The 14476-nt window shown below is 42.3% G+C and overlaps 1 protein-coding gene across 1 annotated transcript in view; it reads right to left on the bottom strand.

The window, feature by feature from the left end:
* Positions 1-370: 370 nt before the first annotated feature.
* CDC7 (cell division cycle 7) overlaps positions 371-14476 on the bottom strand; it is a 31685-nt gene continuing 17579 nt past the window's right edge. The window contains exons 8-13 of the mRNA XM_035123502.2: positions 13615-13864; positions 11888-11977; positions 9913-10085; positions 7961-8043; positions 5075-5224; positions 371-1774 (exon numbers count right to left, since the gene is read on the bottom strand). Coding sequence (XP_034979393.2) covers positions 1383-1774; positions 5075-5224; positions 7961-8043; positions 9913-10085; positions 11888-11977; positions 13615-13864 — 1138 coding nt within the window. The 3' untranslated portion in view covers positions 371-1382. The remainder of the gene's footprint in view (positions 1775-5074; positions 5225-7960; positions 8044-9912; positions 10086-11887; positions 11978-13614; positions 13865-14476) is intronic.

Consider the following 14476-nt stretch of genomic DNA (forward strand, 5'->3'; position numbering starts at 1 on the left):
CTTTTTTTGCAACCAAAGAACAAAAATAACACACACACACACACACACACACACAATCAATCTTATAACATATTGTTGTGCGCTAATCATATCCATTTTTAAAGTGTATGAAATATAGGTTTACTTTTGGTCATTCTAGGAAAATCAAATTGTTCCGACAATCGTACACATTATACAAAATAACGTGAGCTAGTGCTTGACAAGCAGACAAATACACAGGTCTTGCATATGCAGATATTATGACACGCAGTGCGGAGCAACTGGTACCCATCTCAAATGCTAGCAGAGCAGGGAGGAAAGGTAGAAGTTTTCAAAGAGTACAAGAACACAATCCATATTTTCCTTAAACTCCAAAAATTGGGGGGGGCGGGGGGGCAGGGAAATCTTTACGGCAAGCACTAAGCCTTATTAAGCTGAATGGCCATTTAATTATATGAAAATTGTTCAGTCTTGATAGTGACATGGATAGGGAACAGGAACGGCTGGTAGGGAATGGCAACACTGCAGATCTGGCCAGCTTGGAATCAGTAATGCTGATGTGGGTGAGGCAAGGGAGCAGCAAGCTCAGAGTGGCATGGCTGCACCAGCAGGACCGGCAGGTTGGCTCCACCGGGGTGCTGGCACTGCCCTGTCCTGACCACCATTCTGCCCGAAATGTTCCAGTAAGCGACAGAAAGGCTGAGGCTGGGAGGCAGCATCTGCAGGGGCATCACTCCCCACCTGCCAGCTCCTGGAAAGAAGGGAAATGTGGGTCTTTTAAGTTGGCTAGGATTGGACACACTAGAGTAACCATGTTCACAGCTGCTTCTTGTTCCACCTAAAATGCATGCATTCAAAAGCTGTAGTCCGAAGCCCTTAGAAACTACTGTTGTCGGCTCAGAATTCTCTGTTTCTTCCTCCGAAGAGAGAATGCGTTTTGATGACTAGGACAAATTTTCAAGTATACTTGTTGGTCTGCGAGGCTGGAAGTACAGTGGGAATCTTTTCTCTATCACAGTCTCACATTAGCACCCTTCACATGGTAAAGGCACATTTGTACAGGTATTAGGAGCTGATTAAGAAGAAGCGGTGCTCCTAGAAGTCAAGAACAAGGCAGCCCAAAGGAAGCCTATACAGGTATCGTGCAGAGGCCAGACTGGGACCACTGTGGGACCACTGTATGGTGTAAGAGCATGGGGAAAAATCTGTCCCAGTCTGCCTTTGATTTGGACTTCAGTATGTTTAATAGCTGACAAGGTTTTGTTTGTTTTGTTTCCGGCAAGTTGGATGTAGCTATGAAGCAATTTAGAGGAAACAATGTCCCTCTAGGGATTTTGATTTTGTTTAAAGATAAGGAAACTGTGACTTCCAATGCTTCTGGTGGTACAGAGCCGAGCATCTTTTCACTGCTTCATATTTTTGAAGAAAGGATGAAGCAAGGCATCCTTTGCAGTTATTCTAGTAGCAGGATTTAGGTCTAGCAGTTTATCCAGAAGATCATAGGCCTCATCAGGGACTTTGTCCCATCCCAGTTCAGCTGCCTTTTCAGAAGTTCTAATAACCAGGCCATCACGTTCATGACAACTTGGCTTCTGATACTGCAGGTGCTTTTTAGATGTCTGAAGTGCAGGCTCTGAAATGTTGAAGATTTCAGCTTGTAGCGGAGGTTCCTGAGAAAGGTTGATCTGCCCATCACCTGTCGATATGTCAAAGCTGGTTTTGCTTCCTCTCAGCCTTTCACAGAGCATCCGTAAATCCTGCGCTGGGATATCTTTACTACACAGTATTGATTTACCTGTGTGAAAAGCAACTGTGGTTAGAATGGGTGCTCGACAGCTTTCAGAAGAAACATTATAACACTAACAAAGACAGTGGATGCACACATACAATACATTAAAGCAGTACTGTTGACCTTTCAAAAAACATAAGCTAGTTTGTCACTTAGCAAACTGGTTTGCACTGAACATTAAAGCCATTATTTTAAATAAACTATGGCTTAATGTAAATGTGCAGTGTGCGGACGAATACTGCTCAAATGTCCCCACTTCGTCCCTACCTGTGCCATGCTTGGAGGAAAAAACCTGCATCACTGGCTTGGCATTGCATGTGTACCAGAGCTCATTGTTTTCCCCAAAACCATGAACAGGAAGGCCATGGGTTCTGCTTGTGGTTTAAAATAGAGAAAGAAACCAACAACATTTAAGCCAACACTGTGAATTGTTTCCTGCAAGCACAGCACAGGACGTAGGAGCCAACTCCTAGGGGCTGTGTGGGCTTTGGCCCCCACAATAAAATATTTGAGGGGGCTGGATCCCCACAAAGTTGATGAAAGTATGAAATCTTTATTACGGCCAAAGGCCCACAATATAATCTTATGCAACACAATGTACAAAAACACTGGGCAAGACAGGATAAAATAAAGCAAGAGTAAATAAAGTTTAAAAAGGACTTAAAAATTCAATACATATAAACAGATATAATTTGCAATAATTCCTTGGATAAAATAGATGGAACAGTACGTTTGTTTCGACAAGTTTCCGCTATAAATCGGGTAATAGAACAGATTTTCAGTAATCATGAAGTAAACCATTTTTCCTTTTGTATGAGAGAACTGTAACCAAATATCTTGCTACTAGCAGTGTTCTGCTAGGGTCGCTGTCTTGTAGCAAATATGTTAACTGAGACTCCAAGTTCTCAGTCAAACTTTCTGTTATTAAGGGAAGTAGAAATCTGGTCCGGGAGTCCGTGTGCAAGGGACAACAGAATAATATATGATGGAGAGATTCTATAGTTTTGTTATCACATGCACATAATGCTGAAATTTGTCCTTTAGTAAACCTATTGCCCATAACGTTGGATGGAAAAACGTTAAATCTTGCTTTAGTAAAAGCAAATCTGTGGGCCGCAACAGATAAAGATGACAAATAAGATGGAATCTGCGGTGTAAGCCGTATACCAAGATTCAGCGGTGAGCATGTACCACTTCCCATTATGACATTTTGTTGGAGATCAAACTCATCTAGTTTTTGCGTAAGTGTTCTTTTGGCCGAGGCGAGATCTAGTTTCAATAGGTCCGATGGAGACAGTCCATAGGACACGATTTTTGTATGTATCTTCTCTGCCCATGGGCTAGCGAATTTGTCTCGCCAGAGACATTGACACAAAGTTGATGGGCATTCCCATTCAAATGGTGTGTGCACTGTGTCATGTGGTCAATTATGTAGGGCCCCACAATATTTTATTCAAGTTGGCACCCCTGGCACAGGAGTAAAGAGGGGCTTTTGAGCTAAACTGGTTTAACGTTATGCACAAATTGGGTCAACTGAACCTTTCATAGAACCAAAGCTTGCAAAACAGATTTCTCTCTCTCTCTCTCTCTCTCTCTCACACACACACACACACACACACACAACAAGAGATGAATCTGCCACATTGCTATTTTGTAATGGAATACAAAACAGCTAACAGAACTGAGTTAAATCCTGACCAAGTCCAAAAGAACTTTTGATAGGTGTGTTTTGGGGATGTGCGGGTATGCAAAGAACCCATGTTGCACCTGTGGATGAATAGGGATAGGAGGAACACGGGAAGCTGCCTTGAACAGAGTCAAACCATTGTTCCATCCAGCAGCAGCTCTCCAGTTTTTCCAACGGGACATTTGCAAGACTACCCAGGATGCAAAGCAGATGCTCTGCCTGTGTCATATACACACGTGTGAATCTGTGAAAGAGCAGTTCTGGTGACACTGGCAGTAATTCCCACTGTGGGTACATGAAGCACAGGTACATACTAAGACAAGGAAGGGCATATGGCTGGAATACTAGGTTACGAGGCCAATTGTCTGCACACTCTCAGCTATTCTAAGAGGGAGACACCTTTAGAAAGTATGCAGCCAACCACTATGTGCTTCGGTTTAGGGGGGACAGACAGCAATTTATTTTGAGGGACACTGCAGCCAATGCTGTGGGACATTCCTCATCAGCTGATGACAGGCAGGAGAAAAGACTTGTGGGAAACAGGCTCAATTCCCTCAGTTTTCCGGATTCGCCAAGCAGCAAGGTACCGACGGAGTCACTGAAAGGAAACAATATACAGTACCTGCCTGCTTCCCCCTCCCCACCTCGGGAAAAACTCAAAGAGTAGGACTAAGATACATGTCACTCAGGAACAAATAACAATTGAGAGCCCCACATTAACATCAGTGCATCACAGAGCACCCCAGGGTGGGGTCCACTGGCTCTGGCGCCCCTCTCTTACATCTACACTTCGGGTAAGGCCAATTGTTCTTTTCCATATATTTAATTTAAAAAATTATAATCAAATGTTAAGTAACTGACAGCAGCAGTTTTAAGGTGTGATTAGCTTATGTATTTACCTGTTGCAACTTTTATTTGCATGAACACAATCTAAACACAATCTGTTAAGTCCAGACCAACGTATTTGGTTGTTCGTGAAATATCAGGAGTAACAGATACCAGATAAATATTTATACGATGATGCATGAAGGAATAACTTCTGTGAGGAAGTAGTGGTGATGACAATGAAGGCGCTGGCAGCTATTTGCTGGCCTGCCTTCAAGTCACCAAGGGGTGAGAGGTCAGCTGTTTTTGTCCTAACAAGTGCCAGGACAAGCACACAGGGCTTAGAAAAGGAAGTGGCAGAGGTCCAAGAAGGCAATCAGGCCCATGGGAAATTTGCAGGGGGCAGTCTAGGGCAGAAGGGATGAAAGAGGAAATGGTAGAGAGGATTGAAGCAAGAATGTAACTATGGGAGATTTTAGGAGAGGAAAATGGGAAGAATTCAGAACAGTGGGCAGGACCAGGAGCTGCTGCAAAGCCGAAGGTCATTTATTGATGAAAAACAACCAGACACATCTTTGGTAGCAACCCTCTATATCTATAAAGCTTAATTTCTATTGGGATTATTTAAAACTACTTGAGGTCAGCCTGATTCTGGTGTTTAGACCAATAAATTCCAATGCCATTCGAATGACTCTGGGAATATAAACACAAATTATCTACAGAAAGCGGATGGCTACAAAACAGTCTGAACGTACACTGAATCACAAAAAAAACCAAAAAAAAAACCTGCGCACCAAATGTTTTAGCAGCTTGAATTGTTTCCCTAGATCCACGAATAGTCATAATCTGTGCCAAAGCTGTTAAATCATCACTCGCTTTGTAAAATGGATACCGGCCACTCAGCAGAGAAAGGAATATGATTCCTGCAGACCACATGTCAATTGCTGCAATTAAAAACAAACTTCAGTTACAATTACTTATACTCCCAGTGTGTTTGAAAGACTGAGTAAAAATCGAAAGCTGATTTTAATTTACATTTGCTCACGACAATGATAACTGGTCTTATAGAAAGTTACTTTCAGAGTTAGACTTTCTGCTCAGCATATAACTGCTCTATTTTCAAAATGGGACCGCTGTTATAAAAGAACAAAGTTAATAGGATTGCCATATTTCAAAAAGTGAAAATCCAGAAACAAGAGTCGTTGAGCTTTTTATCACAAAAAAACAACCCTGACGTTTCTGAGGCAATTGTATGGAAAATCAGCAAAAATGACACTGCCAACATGGGCTGCCATACACCCGGATTTTCCCGGACATTTTGCCAATTTCTGCCTGGACACTGCTTCCAGCTACAGTATTCCGGGTATGTCTGGGACATTCCAGTCGTATGGCAACCCTAAAGTTATAGGTTTGTTTTGTTTTTGTTAATCTCAGTTAACAACTGAATCAGAAAATCTTTGAATTGGTCTGAGCCAAATCAGGCTGTTTCCATGAGGGACCACATTGGGGTCTCAACCGAATCTTGTGGTTGGTGCGTACCCCTAAACCAAAGTTTGCATGTATGGGCTGCTTCATTCACTTCAATGGAAAGGACAGTTCCGAACTCTTAAAGATGTTCCCACGTAAATGGGAAAGCACTTGAAAGCAAGAACACATGGGATCCATTGCAATGGACAAAGTATGTGCTCTAATTTGCCATGCCATGCCATCAAACTCTATGGTTACTATCCCAAGCTAAGTATGTCTATGTCTCACTGACTTCAGTGAAAGAGAGCTAAAAGTACATGCTTGCAACTACCAATGAAATCACATCAGTGGAACTCAAATGGGCTTAATTTTTGCTAGTATTGCCATATGGTTACATCAGAAAAGCGAGCTGAGCGCCGCATCCCATAGTCGCCTTTGACTGGATCCAGGGGTCCGTTACCTTCACGTCAAGCCAGTGATATGCGAGAGTGTTGGTGAAACATATATAAGTATGATCAACATCAAAGAGAAGAGGTGGAATAAACTGGTGTGGCAAAGTGGATAGGGTTGGAATGGCTTAGAATAGTTAGGGTTGCCATATTTTGAAAAGTGGAAATCTGGACACAAAAGTTGTTGAGCTTTTCTTGGCAAAGTTGTTGAGATTTTTTAATTTTTTTTTTAAAAAATGAGTTTTTGAAATATTTTTAATGGAATCTGTCAAAATCTACACTACTGACATGGGCTGCCATACACCCGGAATTAAGGCCTAAATGCCGACGTATGCTGACCCCAGCTTAGTTGAATATTTTCAGGTCCACATCACGTTTGCTGCTAGACTGGGATTTGCTGAATTGCTGCTGGCAGGACTGAACTGGTGAGGGAAAGTTCTGGCTTCCCAAGCAAGGGAAGGTTCTGTTCTGGCTTCCCATGCCTACCCCCAAACCTTCCTGAATGCCTCTTTCTTGGGGCCCATCAGACTGTAGTTGAAGTAGCAAGGGTGCAGAGAAAAACCATTAAAAGCAAATCGAAAACAAACTCCTAGACTTCACAGACCTTGGCTCTTGCCTATTAAACAGGACTAAGCTGGAAGGGCAGGACGTTTCTTCCCCTAGCAAGTCACTTGACCATGCCTTCCAGTCATCATGAGCAGATTTCCATCTGCTTAAAAAGATTAAATATCTAAGGCCAGCTTTTTCATGTAATCTTTTAAAAAATCTGCTGCAAGCATATTATGTTAGTTATGCTTGCTCTAAAAGAATACAAAGATGGATATGATCTCTCACAAATCCCAGAAGAATAAGCAGTGGGGAGGCATTGAAAAATTCTTCAGCTGATGCAAAACCCTCAGTGTTGGAACTTTCTGCCCACTTTCCACCATTTAAAGGAAAAATGCTGCTAACTCCCAATATCATAGTAAATATCTTTCTTCTTCTTTGGCAATCACTTGTCTTCCATGAATATAGTCTTAACAGTGTGTGTGTAAGTGACTGTGGAGGCCCAATTCTGGATCCACACGTCCTTCCAGAGTGAGGACATAACGTTGATAATGGCGAGAATTCCTCCTTTTAGTTCATTTCTCCCTTTCGTCCTGAGTTCGCGCTTCTTCAAAGTCCATGACACCTTTAGTAAAAGCTGTTCTCCGACTGGAGCACTCGCAGGCTAGTGTTTCCCGGCTGCTGGTGTTTATATTATATTTTGGAGGCATTTGCCTTGAGAGAGTCTTTAAACCTCTTTTGTTGTCTACCGGTATTTCGCTTCCCATTCCTAAGCTGGGAATAGAGTACCGTAGTTGCTTTGGGAGACAATAATCAGACATTTGAACATGACCAGTCCAACAAAGTTGATGTTGAAGAATCATTGATTAGATACTGGTGATCTTTGCTTCTTCCAGTACACTGACATTAATACACCTGTCTTCCCAAGTGATATGTATAAATCTTCAGATACACCGTTGATGGAATCTTTCAAGGAGTTGGAAATGGCGTTTATAATTGGTCCATGTTTCACAAGCATACAGTTAAGTTGGTAGTGCAATAGCTATCTATGTTAGGTATACACCTAACTTGTTTTTATTTCAGGTAAGAAGCTTGGAATAAAGAAACATGTTTTATAATAACTTTTCTTTAGATAACAGTCCAACTACATACAGTCTGGAAGACCTACAGTGGTATCTAGTGCATGGAAATATACAATTTCAATTTGTTATACTGCACCTGTAGTTTGATTTGGAAACTTGGTTAACACTTCTGGTGCTCTGAATCCTGGTGTACCAGCCCTTGGAGCAACCTGCTGACGCCTTGGGGATTAAAACATGAAAAGCGCATTTAGCAAGTAACAGCACAGTTTGAGCTTTTAGGGGTCCAACGGTAAATAAACCAACTGCTACGACTTTATGTGGTAACATGAGTAAGAATTTGTAAAGTAATAGAATGCCACACTCATTAATTCCTCCCGATGAGATGGCTGCAACACCTTTTAAATTTAGAACTGGAATCCTATTCCTCCATATATCAGAGGTTGAGAACTACATGTGTGCAGGGGATTCACAGCTAGCTACCACACCATGATCACAAGGAGTCTGTTTATGCATGCAGATCCCATTCAATCTCAGATGCCTAGCAGGGCACAAAACATAATAATAATAATAATAATAATAATAATAATAATAATAATAATAATAATAATAATAACAACAACTTATTATTTATACCCCGTCCATCTGGCTGGGTCTCCCAAGCCACTCTGGGCGGCTTCCAACAGAAGAATAAAACACAACAATCTATTAAACATTAAAAGCCTCCCTGAACAGGGCTGCCTTCAGATATCTTCTTAAAGTCTGGTAGTTGTTTTCCTTTTTGACATCTGTTGGGAGGGCGCTCCACAGGGCAGGCGCCACCACCGAGAAGGCCCTCTGCCTAGTTCCCTGCAACTTGGCTTCTCGCAACGAGAGAACCGCCAGAAGGCCCTCGGTGCTGGACCTCAGTGTCCGGGCAGAATGATGGAGGTGGAGACGCTCCTTCAGGTATACTGGACCGAGGCCATTTAGGGCTTTAAAGGTCAGCACCAACACTTTGAATTGTGCTCGGAAACGTACTGGGAACCAATGTAGATCTTTCAAGACCGGTGTTATGTGGTCTCGGCGGCCGCTCCCAGTCACCAGTCTAGCTGCCGCATTCTGGATTAGTTGTAGTTTCCGAGTCACCTTCAAAGGTAGCCCCACGTAGAGCGCATTGCAGTAGTCCAAGCGGGAGATAACTAGAGCATGCACCACTCTGGCTAGACAGTCTGCAGGCAGGTAGGGTCTCAGTCTGCGTACCAGATGGAGCTGATAGACAGCTGCCCTGGACACAGAATTGACCTGCGCCTCCATGGACAGCTGTGAGCCCAAAATGACTCCCAGGCTGCGCACCTGGTCTTTCAGGGGCACAGTTACCCCATTCAGAACCAGGGAATCCTCCACACCTGCCCGCCTCCTGTAAATCTTCAACTGTTGCATATTGGCAGCAGAGATCTTTGACATAGTTATATGACCTAGACCACTGGTCTCCAATTAGCTGAGTACAGAGGACCCCCTGTTTTTCAAACAGCCAAGTCATGAACCCCCTACTTTTGAAAATTTTGCTATCACTATGGTAGTTTTTGTTACATGAATGGTGCCATGGACCCCTTGAGTGGGATATGCAGACTCCCTGGGGTCCACAGACCACCAACTGGGAACCACTGACCTAGACCCATTTACAAGCCAAGGCGTAACAACCGGCCTTTTGAACCTGTGGCACTACCTTGTGCTTCCAACTCCAGAGAGTGTTCTATAACACTGGACCAGCTTTCTGGTGTGAGACACCGTGGAGATTGTGTCACAGAAGAGTTGAAACTTAAGAGGAATCGAGTGGTTTCTGCAGCCTTGCACAGAAAGTGTTGACAGTATTATAAAGAAAACCTTCCGCAGAAAACATTTAAACAAATGCACTAAGTCAGAATTTGTGAGTGCTGAAAATCTAGTTGTGAAAACCAACACCTGCATGAGCTTTTGGAATATTTATCTGCTGTTGCATTGCAAAGATCTAATATTATCTTGTGCTTTACTAAACATGGATTAATTGGACAAATGTTTCTTCCTTTAATCATTTCTTGCCAGCAATGTGATTGCATCAAAGTTAATTACCTTGAAAGACAAACACTGCAGACTCTATCTTTTGCATAACAGTCACAGGTCATGCTAGTTGGATAACTGCTGGCAGCTTTCTTCACTGAGCCATTAGTCACAGCTGAAGTTGTCTTCTTCTTCGCCAATAATTTTCTAGCTGCAATATCTGTCACCCTAGGCTGCTTTATGAGCTGCAATATAAATTATATTTTTTAATCCAAGACACATTTAAACACAATTTTGACTCTAGCTGCCCTCAAAGACATAAAAGTTCTATTAGGTAGCATTTTTAAAGGCAGGTTGCCAAATTCAGACTTGTGAGTGATAAATCCCAATGGCTATTAAAACTAACAAGGTATTGTAAGAATTCTAATTTAGTGGGTTTCAAGGAAAAGGTATATAACTTGTGTTAATATCTAGAATACGTTAATATTATAAAATTATAGAGATGGTAAACTCCAGGCCAGAATCTGAACAAAAGGTTAGTCATTTTTACACTAAAGGGCTTTACACAGGAACCAGGTGATGCTCAACAGAAGCTGCTGCCAAAACCAGAAATCCAATCTCAAATACAGTGGTACCTCTAGTTGCGGACACGATCCGTTCCAGGAAAAATCTGCAACTAGAGCAGCACTTCTGCGCAAACACAGAGTGAATAAAGTGCTTCTGCGCATGCACGAAGTGCGCCGAACGCTTCTGCACGGGAAGTGAAACCCGGAAGTATACAATTCTGGGTTTGCCACATTCGCAAGCCAAAAAGACGCAACATGAACCTAACGCAACACGAGGTATGACTGTACCATTGTCCCTCCGTAATGTTCTAAATTACTGGGTGTCACTGGGGTGAGTAAACACATGACTTGGGAACTTACATGTTATGGGGGAAAGTAGGGGGAATTCAACACAAAGCTGCCATTTTGTGGGCATCTGCCGTCAAATCTATTTCAGTGCTATATCTGTGGCAAAGTTGTCTCATTGCTTTCAAAGGGACTTAAGTGTGACCAGCTTTTCCTGTGCTGGGGCACAATGCACTTTTAGACAGAGGCGAAAGGGGGAACTAATTCTCTCACAATTTACAATAACTTTCATATCTCTTTGCTTAGAAGCAATTCTTATTCATTAGGTTAGCATAAAAAAATTCCTTCAGTAGCACCTTAACATTATTCAACAGAACTATTGGTGCTCTAGTTGTCTACAAAATATCTCTCTCTCCTCACTTTTCAGGCCATCAAAGTGTGTCTAATGGCTAATGTTGCTGTTGTTGTTGATAATAATTATTTATACCCCGTCCACTCTTGGCGGCTCCCAACAGAATATTAAAAACATGATCAAACATCAAACATTAAAAACTTCCCTAAACCGGGCTGCCTTCAGGTGTCTTCTAAAAGTCAGATAGTTTATTTCTTTGACATCTGATGGGAGGGCGTTCCACAGGGTAGTCGCCACTACCAAGAAAGCCCTGTTGAGCCATGTGGCCAAAAGGCATGATAATCAAACTGTATGGGCTAGTAACTTTTGTGTACTCAATTGCAAGACCGTTCTACTGCAGAGTAAAAAAAGTCCTAACAAAGTTTCTCAATCCAGTTCAGTGGAACTGCACTACTTTATATCTGTGTCATGTCTAGCAAAACAGACCAGAATTATTATTAGACCTTTCGCCTCTTTGTTAAAGGGCACTCACAAAATACCGTTTCACATGCCTGATCGTTCTTAGCTAGACGAGTACATTGCTTGAACAACAACAAAGCTACAAAGAAGAAAAGGTTTAGATGAGAAGACACACATGCTGCAAGCACATCCACTGGCTTTCAAGCGGTTCGGGTAAAAACCACCACCACAGTAATACAAAATAGGCATTGTGCCAACAAGTGCAGTCCACATGCCGCATCTGCCTAGCAAACATTGACCTATGTAGCCTTTAAAAAAACGATAAACACTGTACATGCTGCTGAATATGCAGTTGATTTATCTGTGGTTAACCAGCAATGCTTACTTTGGAATTGTCTTGAGATGCAGAACTGCGGACATTGAAATTCCTCTCCCCAAAGACAGAGCGTTGAACGTGAAGGCTCTCAGGCCCCTCCTGCAGTGTCAAAAGAGGACAATAAGGATCCCATCTTTAACACACAGTCAATTGTGGCATGGCTTTTAAAAAGCGAGATGGCGCAAAAACAAAAAGCTGTATATAAGCTCTCTCACAGGACTAATTTACTGCAAAGAGAGCACAGTCTAGGGTGAATGCTTCTCACCCCGATTCACGGTAGTCCTCCATCAAGATTCAGCTGGGTAAGGGTATGCTTTCAAAATTCTGATAAATGACTTCAGAATGTCCTGACAATTTGGAGAAAGGAGGCCGAATTTTATGCCGAGAAAAATTATTGTTGAGATAATGGAGCTAAAACTATAAATCTAAAAATTTAATCTAACACGGTGACAGAACTAGCCCTCTGCAGGGGAGAAGAAAATTCATTTGGGGAATGAATCAACTTTCTAACTGGCATGTAAATTCTCCTTATATGGAGATGCTCAGTCAGTTAAAAGGGCTAAGCAACACTAAACACACAACGGCCCTGACTTTCAGATTTCCTAACACTGCATTTGTGGTTTTATACGTGGATACACTTTGACTCCCCACCCCACCTGCTCAATCTACTGAACGAACAGATAAGGGTTGATTCCCCCACCACTGTCTTCAGTTCAGGGACATTAGGGGCTTACAGTGTAATCCTAAACACATCTACTCAGAAGTGAGTCCTAATGAATTCAATAGCACTCCCAGGTTAAGTGGGGCTAGGATTTCAGCATTATGAATTTTTTTTATTATCCTACGCAATACTTGCTTGGGAGTGAACCACTTTAAACTCAAGAGGACTTACTTATGAGTAAACTGCTTAGGACTGTATTACAGCAAGCCATGGCAATTGAGAGCATTATAAAATAGATCTACCCACAAAGCTCTCTTAAAAACAATCTTAGTAAGATTATTTCTAACCTTAGACCCTGATTTTGAAAACAGTTTAGGATAACTGATCTGAAATAATACTTACAAAGCTACAAGGAAATTCTAATAAAATGTAACCTGGAAATTTTATCCTGCTGCTCTAATTTACACTGACTGAGCAGCAAGGTAGTGTAACATATCAAAATGCCAGCATATTCAGAGTTAGTTTACTGACTGAAGATGGCACCTGGGGTTGGCATCTCAGTGCAGATGTACTCTTGTCATATCTAATGCATCTTGTCATGTCTAATACATGCCTATATCCAGCCTTCCCACCATTTTTAAATGGCAAGAAGCTACAAGTGATTACAGCTCTCTAATGTGCACATGCAGTGAGAGAGAGAGAGAGAGAGAGAGAGATGTCACCTGTTCATAGTGTACACTCAGTCAAGTGTAGTGCACCTGACTATAGAAAGGTGTTTGTGACAGCAAGAACAAGCTCCAGGACTTTAGTCATTCCTGCAATAGCTAGTCTGGAATACAGTCTCTTGGACAATGCCCTCATACAAAAGTTGTGCAAAAACCATTGCCGCACAGAAACAAATTCCTATTTTATGAGTTCTATGGCTTTTGTTTTTTTAAAAAAATATTTTTTACATAAGCACAAAGATTTCGAAAAACGAGATTGAAGATTTATTTTGGTACTACATCTCCCCCTGGTGGATGAAGCGGCTCATTAAACGAATTCACGCAACAAAATTAAGGAAGAAGCACAGAACCTTTCTTTTCTGTTCTTGTTTAATCTCTGTTTGGGAAAGGGAACAGGGCCTTTTATTAGCCGTTCTTGCAGCTGGCTGACGAACTAGCTGCCTAGGTGCTCTAGCAGTAACTGAAACCTGGGATCCCAAAGTTATCTGAGGCTTATTCCATGCACAACTTTCCTGCTGGGCTTCCGACTGGATAACTTTGAGAAGTTCTATTTTTGTGTCAGGAGTTCCTTGCGCCAAACCAAAGTCGACCAGGGCATACCTAAAAGACAATTTGAGAGCACACAATTTGTTAACGATTTAATACATACCTCAGCTGCAATAGTGTTATGTTAGAACCCCATGAGCTTTAGCTGTTATCCTGAAGGAAGTTTGGTTGTGCTATAAGGTAAAGGGACCCCTGACCATTAGGTCCAGTCGTGACCAACTCTAGGGTTGCAACGCTCATCTCGCGTTATTGTCCGAGGGAGCTGGCCTACAGCTGCCAGGTCATGTGGCCAGCATGACAAAGCCGCTTCTGGCGAACCAGAGCAGCACACGGAAACGCTGTTTACCTTCCCGCCAGAGCGATACCTATTTATCTACTTGCACTTTGACATGCTTTCGAACTGCTAGGTTGGCAGGAGCTGGGACCGAGCCATGGGAGCTCACCCCGTCGTAGGGATTCGAACCACCGACCTTCTGATCGGCAAGCCCTAGGCTCTGTGGTTTAACCCACAGCGCCACCCGCAGCATGTAAAAGAGGTGGCCTGCATTCCTGTGTTCCAAGGATTTTAATTCTTTTTTTAAAAGTGCACATAATTTGGCTCCTTAATTTGAACAAAGGAGCCCTCTCCGTTTTGACAAGGTGCATTATCTAGAGAAAAATACTTAA

Source organism: Zootoca vivipara, chromosome 7 (genome assembly GCF_963506605.1).
Source record: "Zootoca vivipara chromosome 7, rZooViv1.1, whole genome shotgun sequence".
Lineage (NCBI taxonomy): Eukaryota > Metazoa > Chordata > Lepidosauria > Squamata > Lacertidae > Zootoca > Zootoca vivipara.